This window comes from Cinclus cinclus, chromosome 17 (assembly GCF_963662255.1).
Source record: "Cinclus cinclus chromosome 17, bCinCin1.1, whole genome shotgun sequence".
NCBI classification, from domain to species: domain Eukaryota; kingdom Metazoa; phylum Chordata; class Aves; order Passeriformes; family Cinclidae; genus Cinclus; species Cinclus cinclus.
The window spans coordinates 9,055,916-9,078,792 of record NC_085062.1 but is presented as its reverse complement, the minus strand read 5'-3'; the positions used below and the strand labels follow the sequence as shown (position 1 = coordinate 9,078,792).

Sequence of the window (22,877 nt, the reverse complement as noted above, 5' to 3'; positions counted from 1 at the left end):
CAAAAAATCAAAGAGATTTCATGGATATGAATTTAAGCTATGTAAGAACAAATGTTTTACTATGTCCAGCTAGACTCAGGGGTCTGAGTTAAATAAAAGATTTGACAAAGGATTCCATGGACATCGTTCAGCTCTGATAGCCAGTCCAGGTAATTAATCACGTAAAATTCTCCAGGAAAAAACATCTTTTACAATGTTTGCTTGCACAGCCAGACACCAAAATAGCTCCCTAAGGGATAGGATACATGAAAAGCATCTTGCAGGTGACAATATAAAATAATAAATTTCTAAAGAAATAAATATATATGCAGGTCTGATTTTGTTCAGTGGAAAAGACTGGTGTCTTCCAGAGAGCTGTAGAGCAAACACTGTGCTACAGGATGGATCCCACAAGAACATTAATGCCAAAGACTGGATTTACACCTTACCTTGCTCTTTTTCGAAGGATCTTTCTCAGCCCCAAGTTTGCATTTTTTATTGACAGTGAAACTGTACTTGATGTCTCCATCTTCAAAGGTGTAAGGATCACTGGTGTCTCCCCAGCCTTCTCCAGGTGGTTGTAGTAGAGGCAAGGGGTCAAGATAGTTCAGGGTCTGCACTGGTTTCTGCTCTTCCAAAATTTTAAACCGTTTATTAGGTTGTGCTAAGAGCCTGAAGTGAAAATAAATAAGCAAAGCCACCATGAAACAAAACCAGCATGATCTGTACCTGTCACACAAACACTGCCCATAGCTCACTCCATCCCCCTTGATTAGGTAGAAATGTTTTTTTCCTCAAATAAAGGATGTATTGGATATATTTAGTATTACACACCTTACTGTATTAAGATCTACTTTAGGACAATGGAAGAAGAATCAATTTTGTCACTATATAAACAAAAATACTTTGAAGTCCAGCCTTTCAGGCTGCATTTTCCAGGCTGAAACCCTTTTCAGCCTAGCAAACTCCATGGTAATTACCAAACGCAACAGTCTTTTAATTCAATAACTCTTTCTCAATTAATTTTTCCTAAATTTTTTCATTAACCACTCTCTCCGGTGCATTTTTTAAAATGCATTATCAGAATGCTACAGTAATTTTTAGGCTAACATAAAATACAAAAATAGGTTACAAAGAAATTGATCAGTTCTTGTAGTGTCCAACAGAAAACCAGATATGCAAAAGGCAAGCATCCTGCAGTAGAGTGTTTCTATTTAAGTATTTGGTGCTCTCTGCACCATCTGTGATGGTGAAGTGAAGCCCTAGCCTTTCTCAGTGGAAAAGTAAAAATTAGAGTGATGTCTCAGGTTTTAGCTTTTGTTTTTCAGATTCTCTGCTGCTTGGTTTGTGGTTCTGAAACTTCATGTTGGGTGTTGGTGAATTCTCTTCACAGGGTAGTTGGACAGAGCAATCCCTTCCTAGGTAAAGAATCGAGTGCCCAAAATTCATAAAACAATGGCCAAGAGAAGGGGGCAAAGCCAGGGGGCTGAGACTCATGGCCTGGGGCTGTGGTGGACAATTGACCCCAATGTGTGGATGAACCAAAACTTATAAAAGCGTAAAGACTCCTGACCAGGATCCATCTTGGATTTGATCTGGGTGTAGCCTCAGCCGGGCTCTTGCACTGTCCAAAGTGGATCCTTTCAATAAATACCTATTTTATTCCTTCTGCTCTCTCTAGTCTCTGTTCCAGGTCAGCCCTTCAAGGCATCAGAGTTCAGTGATGATTAAAACTGCCCAGTCCCCTGCTCAGTGTGTGCTCTCACCTTTTCAGTGCAGTGCTGTCGGGGTTGATCTCCATCCTGCCATCATACCGCTCACACGGCAGCTCCGGCGGCCGGAACTCGGGGTCGTCGCTCGAAGGGACACTGTAGGTCCTCCATACATCCACGGCCTCATTGCTCTGAGTTATGCCACAGTACAAGGCTGTCTCACTGACCTCTGCCATCAGAGGTAACCTCTGTCCCACCAGGACTGTCCTGTCATCTAAGCTGGGCAGTGGCTGCAGCTCCAGCCCGCTGCTGTAGAGTGCTGGGTTCACAGGAACTGAAGGGGGGTCCAGGTTCTCTGCCTCCTGACCTCTGGGCTGGGGGCTCAGGGTGGGAGGCAGAGGGGAAGTGGGGGAATGGGGTGAATCCATAGGATTCATATTAATTTGCTTGCTTGGATTTCTAGCAGGTAGAGAGAGCGGCTTCTCGTATTTCCTGGAACTGGGGACTTCCAAAGCAGACTCCATCCCAGCCAGTCCCAGCTTCTGCCCGGACGTGTCCTGCTCCACGCACAGCTCTTCAGCCACCGAGGGCCGATGGTGAAATGGCATCAGGGGCCTTTTTTGCAGTTTCTCTCCCTTGTCCTGCCTCTCGGTGGTTTTGTGCTTTGAGGAGGCAGGAGGGGGCAGTGCCGAGGCTGCTGCTGACCCCACGCCGAAGCCGGGCTGGGGCAGCGTGGGGGGCCGGCCCGAGGCACCGGCGCAGCGCTGCTTGAGCACCTTGTGCCTGGAAAAGGAGGAGAAACCACTCACTGCACGCTCTGGGCAGTTACCCAACCTCAGGTGAAAGCCAAACCCCAAGAACAGCACGGAGAAACCTCCTGCTTGCTCCAGATCTTTTAACAGGCTTTTAACTTCTGCCTGATGGAGGAAGTTGGAATAAATATTTTTAAATATTCAAAACAAAATAATGCAGTAACATACAATTTTATTACTGGCTTCATATGGCTTTTCTGACTTTGTATCCAGTATCTTTGAGACAGAGAAGCGCAGGATTGAATTTCAGTGTTTCACATCCTACTAGAAATTATTTTCATCATACTGATGATTATTCCCCAGGATGTCACAACAGAGATATAACTCTGACCATACTTTTACTGGTCTTTTTTGTTGTTCAAGGCTTTTTGTTTAGCTGTCTATTTGATTTTATTATGCTAAACAGAAATTGAAAGATGTATTTGTGCTTAACATTGAAACCCATTTAAAAATAAACACCAATTCAAAATGAAACACTCCATTCCTATTTTATGAACAACAATAGGACAACAAAAACTCATTTCAAAACATGTAACGTGCTTTCTACTTAAAAAGATAACCTCCATGATCACAAGTGATGTGGACTAGATTGGAGAGACCCAACCCTGTCTACAGGTGCAAACACACCATCTTATGCTTGCTGTTCCCTGGAAGCTTCCAGGTTGTGTGGGGTTATCCCAGCTTTCCCGGGGCTTTGCTGTTCCCACGACACGCTGCAGATTCCCTGCAGCAGCAGATGGTCTGTGCCTGCAATCACCCTAATGTGCAGCTAATGCCCTGGTAACTGGAGATTTGCCTTAAGCATGTTCTTGTAACATTTCATTGCCTTAATTCTCCATCATTCACCGTATTTTAACTGACTGCAGAGAATTATTTCAGACATTCTGCTCCTCACACACCAAGCTGGGTCTGCAGGAGACTGAATTTGATGCTGAGTACCAGACAGCCCTTTGAGACTCCAGATCTAAGATCATATCCTGACATTTATCTAATCCATGGAATGGGCACAGAAATGACTAAAACAATTTCTATATGCCAGCAGCTGCTCAGGTTCTGCAGCTACACAGAAAGTACTTATTGCTGTTTGAAATCAGGTACTGCCTTCATTTTAAGGATAATGTTTCCATTTCCCAGCTGCTGGGTTTAGCAGCTGCAGCATGATGCAGTTATCACTGGAGGGATGAACAGACAGTGTGAAATTGCAAGTGCAGCTGAACCCTATCCATAGAACCAGGCTCCCACTGCCCACTGTTGATTCCCATGCCTTCCAGGCGAAGCTGGACCTCAGTTTTCCACAGGAAACACTTATCTGTTGCACATTCTTGAGTATACAAATACTCAAGAATGTGTATAATCAGGGGGAAGAGCTGCAGAAAGCATCCTCTCACTAGGGTCAGAGCAGGAGCCTCCAGGTTGAACACTCCACCCTTCCACCTAAGATGCACAGTCCCTTCATCTCTTCCTCTGACTACACAAAGAACTGCATGCTTAAGGAATAATTTCTTTTAGTAAAGGTGCTTTTATCACCTATCTTGCAAGTAGATGGTGAGCTTGGGAATTCAGAATTTCAGCAGAAGTGTTTCACAGGACTATTTCACTGCAAACTGGGGTTTTTTTCTAGCCCTGTAACATCTCTCTGATAATTCTAAGAATGGTTAAGCATATTGGTTTGTTTTTCCTGAGTGCGGAGTTCTGGAATTCTAACCACCCAAAAACGACAGATAACTTTATAACCTCCAAAAGTGTTTGTGTGAGTGAGCTGTGAATTCTTTCTGATCCAGTGCCAGTGGGCGACTGGATCAGTTTAATATTCGCTTGGGTGGCTTTTGGAGCCATGGCAGATTGACCAGAGGCACGTGAAGTGATTTGTAGGGATGTTTTTTCCCTCTTCCTCCAAATATCAGGATGCTCACAAATGTAAGCAGATCCTGCCCCCTTCACCACAAGCCTTAACCACTTAACCAATGATTACAACTCTGAAAAGCTGCAGGATGAGTTCCTTATGAATGGGAACTGTTGGAGTGATCCTGGCCCCAATACCATAATTTTTCCACTTGGATTGGCTCCTGCAAGTGACAATGGGCTAAGATGCAGATTCATTCCCAAATGTAATCACAGGTTTGATATTAAAATTTCCTTTTGTCTCAGCTAAAGCATAACTCCCTTCTGTCAGTGTACCTCTGCCTGAATGAAACAGGACTCTCACAATACGACAAAAGTTTATTCTCTTCAAAGCTCACCTGGAACAAGAACAACTGACTCTTTGGACTGGATCCACAAAATCCCATGAAACACTATTGTTAGGAACTTCTTCTTCCAAATTTGCAGCTGTAATTTGATTCCTCCTGAAAAAGAGAAAACTACTTTAGCAATCACCACCTTTGGAAGAACAAATTGTTTAAAATGTACATGCATGAACTCATATATATGTTCGCCTCAGATAAATTGCTTCCTTCTACCTGACCTTCAAAACTGACAGCAGATCACTGTACTACTCCTTAAATTTACAGTTTGATTTATGTAGGAGGAAGGTCCCAGCTCTGTGTCTGTGTCTGTGTCTGGAATCTGAGCACAAGAAACAAGGGGAAAGCAATTTAAACTGTTTCTGGCAAGTAGTCTGACACATCCAATGAGGAAATTGCATGGAAACAGGAAAAAAATATTTCAGGGCTCACCATGCTGTGATACACTTAAAATCTCCAGTACTAAAGGTCTACAACACTAACATCAATTTATACACCCTTGTCAATTGAAATTTTAGTCCAACTCATGTAATGCTTTACAAATACTCCCCTTAGAGCCCTAAATATCAAATATATACAATCTGTTCTGCAGTCACCCAGCTTTCAGTGTAGTAATAACTACAACTGGAGCTAGAAGCTGCCATCAGTAAATCTGAGAGCACTTGGTTGAAGGCACATCCTACGGATGTGTGGCCTCAAGGACTGTCACCATTAGGATACACAATTGCAAACACAACAGAAAGTGTCAGGAGTTCTCAGCTGAACACAGGGACAAATTTTCTTTGATAATACATTTTCTTTGATAATGCTGTTTGGCATCATTAGCTCTGACTGGTGGCAAAGGAATCCTGTAAGGAGTAACATTAAGGCAAACTGTGGCAATTTTAGCTGTATATTATGTGTTATAAATGAGCAAAGCATGAGGACTGCTGCCATACTTGGACTGTGCCCTGTTGAGGATGCATTCCTTCCACACACGGTGAACAATACGGTTGTGAAATTTGGGAGTAATCTTGCTTGATTTCTTTGGACTGTGGACACTGACTGTGCCCTCCTGCACAGCTGGATGGCTGATGCTGCTCTGAGAGCAGCCACTTTCTCCTGCAAGAGAAATAAAGCATTAATATCAGAACTGCTCTTCACACTGTCACTTGATATTTTTTCCTGGAAGTCTCTTAGCAGGCTGCTGACTCCACTGATGTTCCCATTCACTGGGGAATGCTCAGAGCATCCTTACAAAACACAAATTTCAAAGCAACACTTCCTTAGAGGTAACAAAGATGGCACTGGGTTGTACCACAGACATGGGCAATAGAATTGTGCACCTACTGCACCTCATGTGATGTGATACACTGTATAGAATATACCTATATGTATCTATTAAAAATACAGTCCCTAATAAATGGAGGTACTTTAGATAGCCCCTACAGCTCTGGATTGAACCACTAGGAAATAGTGTAGATAGAGCTCTTGCATTATTATCCTGGATGTTAAACTTGAATTGATATAGTCTTGGGTGAGTTGCTTTAAAGACAAAATTTACTGTAATATGGATGGTCCTAAAAGCATCTATTAAGATAACTAATCATTTATGGAGACTATTTCAAAGCAAGGATCAGTTCTTTATACTCGATATTAAACCTCACTGAGGAAATGAATGGATCACTGATGTTTTCCTACACACACAGGCTGGGAGAGCTGGGAATGTTCACAAGGAGAAGAAAAGGCTCCAGGGAGACCTCAGAGCCCTTTCCAGTGCCTAAAGGGGCTCCAGGAGAGCTGGAGAGGGACTTGGGACAAGACATGGAAGGACAGGAGACAGGGAATGGTTTCCCACTGCCAGAGGGCAGGGATGGATGGGATCTTGGGAAGGAATTGTCCCCTGGGAGGGTGGGCAGGCCCTGGCACAGGGTGCCCAGAGAAGCTGTGGCTGCCCCTGGATCCCTGGCAGTGCCCAAGGCCTGGCTGGACAGGGCTTGGAGCAGCCTGGGACAGTGGAAGGTCTCCCTGCCCACGGCAGGGGGTGGAATGAGTTTGACTTTAAGATCCTGTCCAACCCAAATCACTCTGGGATTCTGTGCCATTTCTTTACAATATGCTTGAATTGAAGTACTAGAATCAAAACTAGCTTTGGTGAGATTTTTGGTGAGATTTAGTTGAGACCTACACTACTACAGAAATTTCCAACAGCTCATCACCAGCAGATACACTATTAACACAGCATATGATATGCTCAGTATGTATTTTCTGTATGATTATCAAAGAGAAAATAAATGAAGATATTACTTCAACATGTTTGAGAGCCTGAAAACTCTCTGCACTCCATTCCTTCCTGTGATACAGAAGCCTTTAGCAGCTATTGTATAAGCAGATGCTGCTTTTTCTCCCTGCAATGTGTTTCTGTTTAGCTGAACTGAGCTCCAGCACATCCATCCTGCCAAGCCCGAGCTGCAGCAGCAGAGGGAGCTTTGGGTCCACTGGCCTGGGCACGGAGTCCCTGCTCTGGGCTGGGGCTGGAACAGCAAGGAGGGATGTGCTGCATTTTCACAAGGTCACACCAGGGTACAGAACACTTCGTCCTCCTGCTGACGCAATCCAAGCAGCCGCAAGTGTGAAGTGCTGAGGGGACTCGGTGCTGCACATCACTGCAGCTAACAGGGAGTCCTGCTGCTGGCCACCAGGTGACTTGCAAAACACAGCTCCTGGAATGGTGCACAAGCTGCCTAACCCTCACCTTTCATTCTTCCCGTTACGTATTTCCTTCTCCACTTAGATCTTCCCTGATTATCTTTTCGTAAAGTCATACACTGAAATCCCTGGCCATACTGAGGCTTGTGCCTCTAACCATGTATTTACTGGCTTTCAAATGTTCTCCAACAAGTGGGAACTTGACAGGTGATCAAAAAACAAACAGGTCAGAACTTCAGAATTGGCAAATGTACCCTCCTTTGGAGAGGGAGACAAGGAATATGGGTATAGACAGATATCACATGCACACAGAGGCATCACATGCCAACAGCAGGAGGAAAACAAGGAAAAGTCTGATGGGAAAGGAAGGACAGGAGCCATGAGAGGATAACCAAAGAACTACCAGGGCTTTCAAGTTACATTGGAATGCATTAATGATTGCTTTCTATAATTATGCAATATTATTATACTATACAGTACAGTAATATACAGCACAACAGGAGATAGAACTGCACAGCAGGCAAAGACACCTTGTTCCCACACACTGACACTGATTTTTATCCCTGAACAGTCCTGGAACACACAGAGATACCTATGACAGGTAATGGTACAGGGAGTGGAAGACACAGCAGCCCCTCACCAGAGGCCACTGCACAACCCCTGCAGTCCAGACTTGTTACATACTTTAGACACAACCATGGAAAACTAAAAGAGAACTGAAGAGATCATCTAGTCCAGTCCTTGCTTTAAAGCTGGATCAACAAATTTAACTAATCTGTTTCTTAAAAACAAGCTTATAAAATGTCCCCACCAAACCTCCTTAAACCCATCACCCCTCTGCTAATGGAACTTCTGTAGTTCCCCAACAGCCAATTTATTCCAACACTTCATTATCCTTCCTCAGAGCAAGTTTTTCCTCCTGTTTAACCTAGTTTTGCTTTGCTCCAGTTTAGATTCATTACATACTGGTTGCAGAGAAAAGCTTATTCTTTGTCACCTTGAAATTTCACTTCTCTAGACTAAACCACCTCAATTCTGTCCATCTTTTCCTGGAGGTCCTGTTTGCAAAATCCAGCATCACTTTCACTGTATTTTCTTGGACTCCAGTCAATTTGTCCACATCTTTAGGTGCTCCAAACTGGACATGGCACTAAAGCCACGTTTTAAAAAGTATTGGGCAGAATTGAAGTATTATTCCCATGCCTCACAGTAATCCAGTTTATGGGTCCCATTAGTGCTTTGGGATTGCATGAAATGCTTTTCCAGTCCATTCCTCCAGTTTTTCAAGGTCTTTTAAAATGGTTTTTGATAAAAAGAGTCCTTTCATTGTTTGCTGAAGAGGCACCCCTCTGATACAAATTCATACTGCTCTCAAACAATAGCAGAGATCAAACAGAAGCTGTGACTGCCAGATTAGAAAACACAAACACTTTTATATAAATGACAGTTTATAAATATTCAAAAATAGAATCCCCCTTGTGATACTGTACAAGTGTAACTGGGTTCTGAAAATTTTAAAAATACAATAGCTCATTAAAATATGCATCAATACTTGAATAGATTGTTATTTAAATGGTGATTGTCTTGCTTCAGTTAGTTATTAATTGGCTTTTTGCTTATTTTAATTCTCAGTTCCTTTGAAAAACACCATTACAAGTGAATTTACATCTCATATTCTGACTTATTAGCAGTAAATACTAAATACTTTAACTGTCTTCATCTATAGGCTCTAATCATGGACAAGTGAATCCAGACATGTCTTCTTTGGCTTTGCATCAAGGTTCAAAGGTTGGACTTGATGATCTTACAGGTCTTTTCCAACCTCAGTGACTCTGTTATTCCAGGACTGACCCTGTTGGTGTTACAGAACTGTCCCATAAAGGCTCAGTCTGGGACTTCCTCAAGAGGGTATAACAAGGATTCTTTAGTCCTGTCTGGCTGCACAGTCTCACAGAAACTTGTAGGGCCTTTGTGCCTTTGACACTTCTATTGCTCTGTGAAATTTAATAAGTGCTGCCCAACAGGTTCAAAAATTCTCAAAGCTCCAGAAGGTTGCCCAGTGGTGAGAGGTTTTTGTGCTGCTTTGCAGCACTGCAAACAGATGTACCTACAGGAAAGGGAGCTGAACTGAATTCACCTGTTTTGTGTAAAGGGGTGTTCATTGCACTGGCTTTCCTTCTCCACAGACCTACAAAGTCCTCCTCCACACTCCTTCACTGCCTGCTTTACCCTGCCCCTGTTCACACAGGCACTCCCCATGAGCCAAGCAAAGCCCAGAGTCTGATTCCATCTCCCCAGCCCACTGCTTACCCATAACAGCCTGCTCTGGAGAGGTGGGGGGAGTCAGGGGCATCCCACAGGTACTGACAGGATCCTTCACGCTTCCAAGCCCCTGCTGTCCCACATTTATATGGCCTGAAGCACTGGCAGTGCTCTGTGACACTGGGATGTCACTCTGGGAGATGAGAACAAAGGCTGAAGGATACACCATCCTCACACCCCCTGCAGAGAGATGGAAAACCAAAAGTCTTAGACACACCTGATAATATCCAGCAACCACAGCTACTTCCAATTTTTTCAATGTCAATTTGACAAAACATATTATCTGAAATGCAAAGAGCTAAGGAATTTCCATTCTACTATACATCCAGTCCTCTGCAACCAATACAGAGCTGAAACAAGTAGCTCAATCCAGTGAATAATGGCATGTGGGATACAGGGAGTACAAAAGCTTGAGGCAACAGAACTACTCAGATGTTCTGGCATCAAGAGAGCTACAAGAGAATATAGGAAAATTATAATGGCTCTTTCTGATTAATTAGATGACTTTTTTTTTTTTCAAATCACGGGGAGAAAAATAATCCTTCAGGCAGAATATTGAAACTTACCAACAATGACTTCAACTGCCACAGGGAAATCATTGTCATATCCCAGCTCTTCCTCCTCTTTCATGCCTTCCTTTTTCTTCAGCACCATGGGGTAGAAGTACTGCCACTCCTCCATGAGCTTCCGAGTGGCAGGGTCTGACATCTTGTAGGACTGGCCCGTGAGGGTCCCATTCAAGCCATAAGGACTCACCAGCACTGCAACACAACAAGCAGCAGCCCTGAAGGACTCAGCAGCACTGCAGGACAACAAACAACAGTCCCACAGCAGGGCTGCTCCAGCTCTGCCTCTGCCTGAGCCACTCTTCCATTGCCTGAGCTCTCAAGGGTCCAGGGAAAGGGTCCAGCACAGGCGTGAACCCAAAGCTACAGAGCACTGAGCCCTCCTGAGCTAACACAGGACCCCAGGGCAGTTTGGTTCACAATTTCCACAGCAAATGGAATTCCAGTGTCCCCAGTGTAGTGAAACAGCACTCAGGGATGAGCACTCACAGAAAGAAGAGAGGACAGGAACATTTGAGACTTCTCAGCATTAGAAAGGATAGATAATACATAAAGAAGAGCCACAACAAATAAGGGAAACTACTTGCTTAACAACAGATATTTCCATTCTGACTCAATTTTGCTTTTAGTTGTATTTGATTTGAGTTATGAATTCAGCTCACTGAAATAAAATGTATGACTGAAGAGCCTGAGCCTCTGTCAAAACTTTACATGTGGACACAAAATGTTTTCAATAAAGCTTCTATAAATTAACATCTCTATAAATGATCATTTCATGTGTCTCTGGGTGTTTTTACTCTATATTGAACTTGACTAAGATTTCTTGTTTTAATTGCTTTGAAATTATAATTTCAGACTGTAGTAAAGACAGCATAATGCAATGATGACTCAATTTTTTTTTTTTTTTTGGTAGAGCATCACATGAAAATTGCATTATGAATCTACTAAGCCATTAACTTAACTCTGTAATATTCTAATTTCTTACATTGGCAAATAAATAATCACAGATACTTAGAAGTTTTTCATTGTTTCTGCTACATTTTCACACCCACTCACCCTTTGGTTTTAAAATAAAACAGTCAACAGTTGCCAGTGTATGAATGAGTCCTGAACCAGATAAGCTCAGTATTTGCATCCACATAGGATTCACAGAGAGACCACGTCAGAAAATCACGAGTGCACTGACTTTCTTAAACACGAAGTCTTTTGAAACTGAAATGATTGATTTGCTTGACAGGTAAGGTTACCAACAATGAGAATGGCTAGAAAGTTCAGGAGGATGATCCCCCCAGGGCTGATGGGAAGCTGGGTACCTTGGAAGGGCGAGGGGGAGGACTGGGCCATGTGGATGTGCTCCTCGGTGATCAGGTAGATGGGCTGGTGCTGGGCGATCTCCACGCTCGTGCACACATTGCTCTCCCCGTGCAGGAAGAACGTGAAGGCACACGACAGGTGTTCACTGCAGGACAGAGGAGACAAAAGGAAACAGTGCTCAGTGTTAAAGGGCTCCAGGAGGGAAATCAGAGCCTCAGAGGCCAAGCACACACCCTCCCGTCCCATTCTGATGCTCATTGCCTGGCTGGTAATTATATGACAGAGGGATCTGCCACTAGACAAATAATTGGCAATGTTGGCAGCTGTCTCATCGATGTGTTTTCCTACTCATTTCATTAGATATAAATGGGATTTTAACCAGAATTCAAGCAGTAAAACTATGGGCCTTCCAAAATTCTTCCAAGTTCGCCCCACAATGAGATCCAGTTGAAAAGGAGTAACAAACGAATTAGAAAGATGCTTGCCTAACATCTCATGAGAATCCTGATTAAAAAATATAAAAGCACGTGAATATTACAGAAAGTTGTCAGCGACCTAAGGTGAACCATAGATTTGCCACTGATGACCAAATTTAACTTGAAATGAATGGTATTGAAAATGTTTTCACTTCATTCTACCCATAGAGTGGTTCCCATCACAGAAAACTATTTGCTTGAATATTCCTTGCTACAAAGCCACAAGGAGAAAACAAAGCACATTTCATGTTTTTAACCATCATTTTAATCAAGTAAAAATGTACAGAGCTGTGGTAAGTGTGCTGGGATTTTTCAGAGCTGTGCACAGTTTTATGGGTGTTGGCTTTGGCACAGGGCCAGCCCTAAGGGGACCCGTGCTTTACACACAGCTCTCACTACCTGCACCAAGAAGAAAAGCTACAACCATTGCACTTCAGCCATTGCACTCCTCTGCTACTGCTGCCAGTGGTTTGTAAACAAAGGCACTGATGCTCTACAGCTGGGAGCTGCTCTAATCTCACTAAATCTCTGAATGATTCCACACATAGGGCAGAGCAACTTGTCATCCTGTAGCCCAAGTTATTCTTCTGTGAACCTCAAATCCTACCACAAAAAGAGACCAGAGGAAAAAGTTCAGCTGAGAAAAATTTGGAGAGAAAAGGTTACTGAAAAAGGTTAGCAGCCACATTTCCCTGGTGCCTCCATCCATGATTCAGATGTACTTTGTAACAATAATTCCACTAAACAAAAGGTTTCATTATGTTTTAATTTTCACAAAGGAAAGGAATTTCACTATCCTCTGTGATGAAGTGGTAAATTGATCATTAAGTTTCATGGGGAGAGGGAGGGAACAGGACATGGGACAAAATGGGTCAGACTCCAGACATTTCTATCCTGCCCCAAGAAGAGAAGCTAATCAATTAATGTAATAAAACCCCCTGAACAATGGATTTCTGCACATACAAGGAATACGAAATTACAGCAAAGTCCAATTTTTTAATCAAAGCCCATTAGTTTCCTTACACAGGGTGAACACCTTTAATATAAAGGTTTTGATATATAAAACCCCCATGAGAAATCTGGTGTAAGATCAAGTGGGGATAATGTCTGCAGGGAGTTCTCGTGCAGCAGGTCAGCATTTCCAAAGCAGAGAGCAAAGCTGTTATTTTCAGCTCCTGTCTTTAGGATATACACAGAAACACTCTGGGTTCTGCAAGCTTCCTACAGGATTTAAATGTGGGTCTTGTTTGGCTGCTATTGAACTGAAGGGAAAAAATTGGGACCATCCAGGGACCCTCTCAAGTGTCCTGCAAAGTGCTCTGGCATGAACAAATCATGTGCAAGCTTATGCAACACTCACAGCTACCCATAAACACTGTCAGGATAAGGAATACACCAAATCAGAGCTTGAAAGACAAAAGAGTCATTTGGTTTTGGAGGGAAGGCAATGCATGCCACCGACTTTCAACTGAGAATCATGTAATCACTAGTAATTGAGATCACAGAATTAGATAGCTTCAGATAAGAGTACAGATAACTAATTATGGGGGAAGAGGTGCACACATACAGTACCAGCCCCTTTCTCTTCCCTGAATGCCAGATTAAAGAATAATAGCAATGAATATTACTGCTCACACCCAGCAATAAGGACTTCATCAGTGCAAGATGGATCATTTCTAGCACTGGATCCAAATTAAACTATGGCCAGCTCTAGGAAGAGAACAACAAAGCTCTCTCAGCCCAGCAGTGCTTTCCTTCAGACCAGAGCTGGTGGAGCTGCTGGCACAAGCCACTCTGCCCAGCTCCAACCAGACCCTGTGTCCTGCTGCCCTCCCTGACTCCCCAGCAGCTTTGCCAAGGGAGGGGCACTGACTTACAAGTGAAGCTCTCTCTGGTGCCAGTCACTGCCATAAACTCAGCTTTCAAGACCGAGAATAATAAAGATCAAGGCTTGGGGACTTCCTGCAGTCCCCATCAGCTCCTGGCACACCCTGGGTGAAAGTTTCCTTTAGTAACAAATAAGAATTTGATTTGAGCACCCGCTCCTGGGCCACTCTGGCATGTGCTCCCAGCCTCCTGACATTTCTGCATGCAGTACAACTCACACCATTCCTAAAATACCAGCCCAAAGAAATCACTCTGGCTACAAATGTGAGCCGGATCTTGGAAAAAAATCCAAGTGGAGAAACCTCACCCAGCTCCAAAGCAGCCAGCCCTTCCCACAGCCCCAGCACAAGGCTTCACCTGATCCACCACTGAGCTCCACTTTACATCCAACCTCTACACATCACATAAAGCTCCAAAGCAAACAAACTGTTCAGGTCCTCACTAGTCTTCCAACATTACCAATATCCAGTTTTCCTATCACATCCACTTCTCTCCGCACCAACAAAATCTGAACACAAAATGCAGATCACACCAGGGCTCCTAAAAACATTCGACACTGTGTTCAGACTGATTTTTTATTTACATTTACTTCAATCCAGTTCAAAAACTGAAGCTGACAGGCTTTTGAGAGGCCACTCCACTATCTCTGCAGGTTTTTAAACATCCTCCTTTCTGTACTCTTTCTGATCAGATGATAAAAGTGTCAGAAACCACCAGGAAGACACATGAAATGGCTTCCAAATGATCTCCCTACTCCCCAGTGTCTCTTGGAATACCCCGAGTTGCCAGCTCAGGACAAGTACAATAATACAAGTGTTGCTAATTTTGCACAGCTGTGCTATGCATTCACACACACACTAATGAATTACACCAGGAACAAAGGGCAGTCAGAGGCATGGTTTGACTCCTCCTCTGACTCTGCTAATAATAAATTTACTTTATACCTTTACATTTGAACCTGTTTTCCCCATAAAGTGTTTTTTTCCCCAGTCATTATGTCACCTCATGAGCCAGTTTTTTTCCCCTCCTCTGCCCAGCTGTAGCAGAGGAGAGTGAGTGAACAGTTTTTATGGGTACCTGACATTTTAACCAGTGTCAAAGCACAACAGAAAAATCTGTGAGAGTACTCTGGTCACACTATACAGGAACTCTTTTTACAGGTACTTTTTCAGAAACCTTTCTTTGCTTTCCCTGACGGCTGCCTTGGCTAGGATGTCATCTCCCCCAGTGGAATGTATAGAACATATACAGAATAGATGTTATTTCTACCTCTGACTGCACTAAGGCTGACGTGGGAAAAATGCTGAGCACTGCAGCCAGCAGAACACTTTAGCACATACCTTCAACAATATTTCCACTACATTCACTGACACTTGTGTGATAAAATTGAAACAACTGCTTAAATAAAAGGCATCTATTAACAGAAATACAAAGAAATAGCAATTTCAAATAACCTTTTGTAACAAAAGATCTGTGTCCTTGTAAGTACTGCAGGTATTTTTTCTCTATAACACAGAAAAATCAAGCCTTCACTTTGGCACCTAATCATCTGCAGCCAACATTATCTGTCTTTCAGGTGTTTCCTCTGGGATTTTAATTACCTCAAATAACTTTCGAGATGCCTAAAAATGTAGCTGAATACCTTGGCAATGTAATATTTAGGACTTCCCATAAACTTGATGAATGCCAATTCCTCAGTTACTATAAATGAATTAAAGAAAACAACATTACATTACATTTACTTACATGTAAGAATCAGATGAGGATTATAAAATTCTGACTACATTTAAACTCCACAACATTGGCAGAGAAAGGAGAACAACTGATGGATTCAGGTGTTGTTTCCATTTTTTTGGGCTGTTTGGATAAATACCCAGTGGAACCTGTGCTGTTCTCCATTCAAATTGTACATAAAAAAAATGCCAAGATACTGCAATTCTTAGCAGAGTTTGGAATGCATGTACTAATGTTTATCTTGTATAAAGTCAAACTGCACCCCACAGATTTCAAAATATACCACAAACGTGGAAATCAACTTGCCAGTACCAATTACCTCGGCATTTGGGGAAGATGATGCTACAAAAAAAAATTAATTGAACAAAACAAATTTTTTTCCTTATTAGAGGGATATTAAAACAATAGTTTTATAGTATGAATTTTATAATTATTATTTTAAGGACTTGAAACTGTTCCCTGAAAACCCCTTGCTGCCCTGCAGTGCACAGTGTCTAAGCTCACTTTGTCCCAAACACTGCAACCTCCTGACACACCTGGAAAGTGCAGTTCCAGATGCCAGGACTGACACTAAAGTTTCCTTAGGAAAAAAACAGTGAAAATGTAAGAATCCTGTATTTGTATATATCCATCCTATTTTTAGAACAATTTCAGAGCTGAGCATTTTTTAAATACTTATTTCTCCATAGATGAGCTTGAGCTCCCATGCCCTGCCTCGAGGCTGCAGGCAACCTCTTGTTTCTCCTTTACTTTATAAACAATTGCCCACAAAGCCACTGACTGTGTATGATTAATTATATTTTCTGACCAATAAATTGTATGGCTGCTTTAATTCTCCTCAAAGTTCAGACTGGAATCTGAAAGCCCTCAAGTCACAGTTACCCCGAAATAGCTTCATCAAGTCTGATGTCAGAAAAGAGGCAGCAGCAAGGCACAGGCATTAGGAAAACAGTCAAATCACTTGTTTGATGTGGACTACAAAAAAGAGGGCATCGAAAAGCAAATTTGGAAGAGAAGTGTGAGAGCAAAATAAAATAATGTCCTTTAAAATTGCTAAAGCAACAGGACAGGAGCAGGTCACAGTGGGCTCTGGGCAGGAGATGGCAGCATCTGGAGACCCCTACAGTCAGTAACACTCCAACACCACAGTAAATTAACAGTCCAGTATGTAAATCACCTCTTCTTAAGTGTTCTGGAAATGAATAACCCCAGAGAAGCCTGAACTTGAACAAGCTCCCATTAAGAGAAGAGAAGAAAGGCTGCCTGCTTTGATTTCAGAGAAGGCAGAGACTTAGTTCCAGTGGAGAGTGGCCTTAAATAAGCCAGTGCCCAGTTAAAAGAAAAGCATATTGGTTTTGCAAAGGCTCCTTGTCTCTTGATTTTGTTACCTCTTTCTCTTCCCCAACTCAAATAAATAAAAAGAAGAACAGGGAAACAGAACATCAGTTCCCAGAACTACCAGATCTTTAATAATGGTACCCGTAAGTCCATTCATTGTCTCACATATTCTGTTGAATTTCTTTTTAATGTATGAGATGCACAGACAGAAACTTTGTATTCTTATTAATTACCTTTAATGTTTTTTCCAGTAGAGAAGCACTAAGATAACAGTTTCACTATGCAGCAAGCATTTAGATAACATTATCTAAACACTTGCTGTGTTACAGACTTACTATCTCAACACAGTCTCAGTTGGCAAGGGCATTGCTGGTGACAAGGCCAACACACACCTTCCTAATGGGATTCCCTCCCTGATCCCATCTCCAGCAACCTCCCACCCTCCCCTGTGCATAAATATACGCACAGGATGAGCTGCCAGCCTGGGGACACAGACAAGTGATCCATTCTTCCAATGGATCCATCAATCTGCAGTGTGACAGGGTAAGAACAGCAGTCCCTCCACGAGTCATGGGGAAATGCTGCACGTCCCATCAGCCTGTTCTGAGCAGTAATTCCATTGTAGGATCACTTGGGACAAGACCCACGTCAAGTCTGTGCTGGAGGCAAGGTCATGTCCAGCGCCCGTAGCCTTCGGTGGGAACACGGGACAAACTGCTCCCATTTCCTGCCCTGGCTTATCCCAGAGTCTTGGGCTGGGGGAGCTCCAGGTCTGGGTTTTTTGGAGATGGACTGGATTGCTTACGGAACAGAGAAGAGGCTTGGCTGTGAGTAAATAACACGGTGACAGTGCTTCCACTGAGGAGTGTGCACTTTAGGGAAGCAGAGCTTTGCCCCACAGCTCCTGCAGGGAGGAACAAGTTCTGCAGCAACAGCCACACCATGAAACCTGCCCTGGAAACCACAACTAGAAATAAGCACATTTTTACACTGCATTGAAGCACTGTTCAATATTTGGTTCCATTTCTGTTAATGGATAATTTAAATGTATAAGGAGCTTTTCCAGTGTGCTGGCATGGAGGGAGTCCCTTCCATGTACAATTGGAACAGTTTTACTCCTGTGATCCTCAGTGAAGTACTACAGCATAAGAGGTGAAAATGTCCCATAAATATTCACAATAAACCCGTATTTTTCTATATCAAGCAAGTTTTGCGTGTTGAACATCAAAATGTATTGATTTATTATTAGTTGAACTTATGCATAAAATGTGACTTCTCAAAATATGCTGGTCTAAAACTGTTTCTCACAATTTTTAAGAAAAACTGAATTAATTCCCAGACCATTGATGGTTACTAAAGAAATAATCCAAAATAATACCCTGAAAAACTAAACCAGGCAGCAGGGCTGCCACAACTACTGCAATGTATTTCTTTTCTCTACATTCAGGGACAAACCCTGCTCTTGATATCAGTTAATACCAAAGGCAACTTGGAGCAAAAAGGAAGACAAGTCCCTGGATCAAGGTTAGCATTTATCTTTATCCCATATATTCAGAAATACGGGACAATGACAGATGGCACAAAAGGTTGGTCAATACATCTGCCAATATGAAAATAAATGTTAAAGTCAGAGCATGGCTATGCAGGATTTTGGTTTTCATGCTGAAAGCTCAACCTGCTTGAAAGAACTGGAGAGGATTCCTGCTCTGGAAATGGGCTGGGATCCACCTCCAGTGGGATTGCAACTGGCAGATCAAACCACAGCAATGCAGCAGTGCTACTCAACAGGTGAGGAGCTGGTGCATCCTCCCACCAACATTCCAAGGTTAGGAACATTTAAGGCACATCGAGTTAGAAACATCCTGTCTGCAGCAGATAAGCAGAGGTTGAAGGGTAAATAAACAGCAGATCAACATAAGCAGTTTCCCTATATCAGAAATTCAGATCACTTACAATTTTATGTGCAAAATTACCATTTTTCACTAAATGTGATTTTTACTAAATGTAATCGATACCAGATAAAACTAGCCAAACCCAAAGGGTCTATCTGAAATAAAACTCCTGCAGTGAAATCCCAGTGAACATTCCCCCCTTGGCAGAGGGATGGTGAGTGATGCAGTCAGGACTGTACTACACCATGTAGCTCGAGGCACTGAGGATTACCGAGCCCATTATTTGTTACATTTGTGCCACACTTCAGAGCAGTGCTGAATTAGAACTACAACTATTTTGAATTATTTAAGATGTCAGTACCAAAAAGTGATTCTGCGAGTTTATTATATTCATTATGAATTAAAATTCATCGTGATGAGACACTGCATCCTGCCCTATTTAGAAAACACAGAAGTTGTTGTGACCATATTTCTACTGTACTGCAGGATATAGACTTTAAAATACTATATAAATGCATACCAAAAAAAGAAACATGGAGGTTATTCAAGTTATTTTCAGCTTAATGCCAAAACAAACACGTATTTTTCATATTTTTCACTGGAAATTCTGAGCTTTTTAAGATATATGTCCTTAGGAATCAGGAACTTACTTATATCTGTGCCAGCCTTACCAGGTATTCTAAAAACAATAGTACCAGCTGGTGAAAACTACAAAATGGATTATAATTAACTAGAAGATTGTCAGAATGGATGCAATATTTCTTGCTTTAGCATACTAAAACCACCAACACATCAGGAAAAATTGCATATAAAGCTGCTAAAATCCCTGCTGCTATCACCCTCCTGCCATCTAGCTCTCTGTCTGAAGCACTATGTTTCCACACAGGGTCTGAAATGGGTCCTTTGGAAAATTCATTTCCATGAAAGATCTGACACCCTTTCAAACAAGAATGCAGTCAGATAAGCTCAAGCTAAGATATATTCACTGCGGCCCATAAGTTATTCATGGCACATGAATAAGTTACATGTTAGTTACATGTGGAAGTTCCCAAAAAGCCATCTTTTTGTGCTGGTAGTCTCAGCATTTCTTAAATACCATCCAGGCCTCAGAACTGTCATGAGCAGCTGTGCTCTGGAGATCAGGACTGAAACAAATCCTTTTGAATATTAATAACCCCAAACTCCAGCACAAGCCTGACGAGCGCTGATGGAGGTTCGCCAACCAACTACTGCCATTTTTTTCCAGCCTAAGGCATAAACTGACCTTTCCTTAACAGCTCGGCCCTGCAAAGTTTAAATGCTGGGTTGCCTCAAATTGAAGCTTTCTGTGGCAGCTTTATCACAGATAACACAGCTATCAGTTACTCTGGCTTACAACTCAAGCTGTATGGTTGACTGGCACAGTCAAAATCATTTGTCTGTGAGTCACAGATACAAACAGAGCCAAAGCTTTGGGAAAAGGCTTCCCTCTACCTCTCATAAAGGGGTAAAAATATTATCCTTTCTATTAAGATTTGTGTTGCACACTGGCCACTGGCAGGCAGTTAACTTTATCCAAATTAAGTCAGCCCAGTTTTCAGTCTCACACCTGAATTGCAGGAGTTGTGTGTGATGTCGGTGATGAAATCATGTTCAGCAGAGAAACAAAAAGAGTATTTAACACTCAGGTACAGGGGAGTATAAACCACATTTACATTGGGAGCTTCATTCTCATAATGCTGCTCTAGGGGTAAAGCCACAAATCATTACTGACCCCTTAGTAATTGTTTTAGACATTTCCTTACTTTAATACATCCTTGCAGCACAGATTCACTCAAAGCCACAGCTGAGTTTGTCACCAGTATTTGCTCTGTGCTCTACTGGATTCAAAACTGCACATTTAAGAAGAGCATCAACACGGCATAAAACAGAAATTTATTTGTAACAAATTATCACAAACTATCTAAATTCTGTCTTGATTTATATCACAATTAGCTCTGAAAGCTAGAAATTTAATGCATCTGATAGTCTGTTTTGGCTTGAAATGCCTTTGATCTCAGCAGCCATTTGTTAGAAATGACTACTCTTAAAAACCCCTGTAACCTGAATGAACACCCTGCCATGGATAAGCATTGCTGTGTTTTACAGGGCTACTCAGTTATTATGTATGCAGAGTCAGAAAGGTCACCTTATCTGTTTATGTAACACACGTGGTGTTCTCACAAATAAACATTCCCTCACGTGGGAACACCGAGCAGGAACAACTGCCCAGTGCTGTGCAAATCAGGCTAGGGGAACCTGAAAAAATGAAAATATGGGAACAAAACCAGCTGTCAGTGCTCTACAAAAAACCCTGACTAGCAGGTATGAGGTACAAGAGGAAATAATACAAGAAGATCACTCTCAGACTGCTCACAGCAAGGGAAGAAAGTGAAGCAGACACTCACTGCCACTTACTCCTGCTTGCACCACATACTTAAATTAGGGATGGGTTATGTGAAGCTTTAAAATTATTTAAACCAAATTCTTTAAAGATAATCAGATAGTTCTACACAAAACCCAAAAGCGGAGCTCAAAAATAGTGAAAACTAAAATCCCACAAAAGAAAAGACATGTTTCTTATAATCAAAGACCTAATTTTCTCCCAAGCAGCCAGGCTTCTCTCCCTGCTTTGTAAGTTTAGAAGCACTGGCATGGTAACACAGTGCCCAGTAATTCACAAGTTAACAGACACCACAATTCATTTGGTCTCCCCCATTTAAATTCCTGCAGTCTCAGTCACGGGGATGCTCTCCAGACATGCACACAGGCTCTGTCACCACAGTCAGCAGCCAGAGCACAACCAGGGTGCATCCTTTCCAGTCTGAGCTGTAAAAATAAAGCCCAGCCCATCAGAGGCTCCTCCTCTGCTCTGCAAGGCCAGCACTGCCTTGTTTTTCCTGCCTGCTAATGTAGGTTAATGCGCCCTTCTCCCCTTCGCCCCATGGAGGGTGAGCTATTATCCAAAGCAGCATTGTATTAGATTAAGGCCATTCAGAAAAGAGATTCCTGGGAAAAAAAGCTGTGAACTGAAGGGGAAGAAGGGCCATACATCCATTTCTTGTCATGAAGTTCACTTCACATGAAATTAAATTTATCGGTTTCATTGACAAAGCAAGTACATCAACAGGGGAACTGTGGTTACCCAGCTTGTTCAACACAGAAATAATATTAAGAATATTGTTCTCAAAATCTCAAAACTATTAATGCAGTTTTGATTTGTGCTGCTGACTGTGGGCTCCCCAAGGGAAAAGGAGGAGTAAAGCATTATATTGTGTTTTATGTCACAGATGCACACAACCTTAAAAAGAAATTCAGACTCTCCAGGTGTTAAATCCCTGTACTCACTCTCCAGTGTGAGCAAAGTTTAGTTTTTCTGGAAGGAGAACACCAGCACTGGGAGCTCTCCAGTGAGGAAGCAGCTGTGCTCTCAGAACAGTGGGAGCTGGGGATCTTCTGATCATCTCACATGCATTTAGAAGTGGCAACTGGAAACAAGATTTGTAAGTGCTGCAAGACTTGATCCCCCTCTAAATTAATTTATTCCCACAAGCCAAATCTTCTTGTATCTTTACATGGCTATAAATTTATAATAATAACTAAGTATTTTCAATTACAGAGCACAAAGAGAGATGAGTCCTGATGGAGACCTTTAATATTCCCAGGACTTGCAGCTGAACTCTTAAATGTGACAGGACAACAGCACTACTGCAAAATGGAAGGAAATAATGATCAAATATACCTTGATAAAATTAAACAAAAACCACAAACCCTCCCTCCCCCCAAAGTGACAAAGCAAAGCCAAGAACCTAAACCTCTCTACATTTCCCCACCCAGCACACGTTGCTCAAGCACCAAGGACTAAGCATAAAATGCCCTTCACACTTGTACTGAAA

At 42.3% G+C, this 22,877-nt stretch overlaps 1 protein-coding gene across 1 annotated transcript in view; it reads right to left on the bottom strand.

Moving 5' to 3' along the window:
• The window catches only part of MED13L (mediator complex subunit 13L), a 170,683-nt gene that overhangs the window by 35,980 nt on the left and 111,826 nt on the right, over window positions 1-22,877 (bottom strand). Inside the window, exons 5-11 of the mRNA XM_062504089.1 lie at window positions 11,636-11,781; window positions 10,323-10,517; window positions 9,745-9,936; window positions 5,685-5,847; window positions 4,744-4,848; window positions 1,746-2,474; window positions 429-651 (exon numbers count right to left, since the gene is read on the bottom strand). Of these exons, the coding sequence (XP_062360073.1) occupies window positions 429-651; window positions 1,746-2,474; window positions 4,744-4,848; window positions 5,685-5,847; window positions 9,745-9,936; window positions 10,323-10,517; window positions 11,636-11,781 (1,753 nt within the window). The remainder of the gene's footprint in view (window positions 1-428; window positions 652-1,745; window positions 2,475-4,743; window positions 4,849-5,684; window positions 5,848-9,744; window positions 9,937-10,322; window positions 10,518-11,635; window positions 11,782-22,877) is intronic.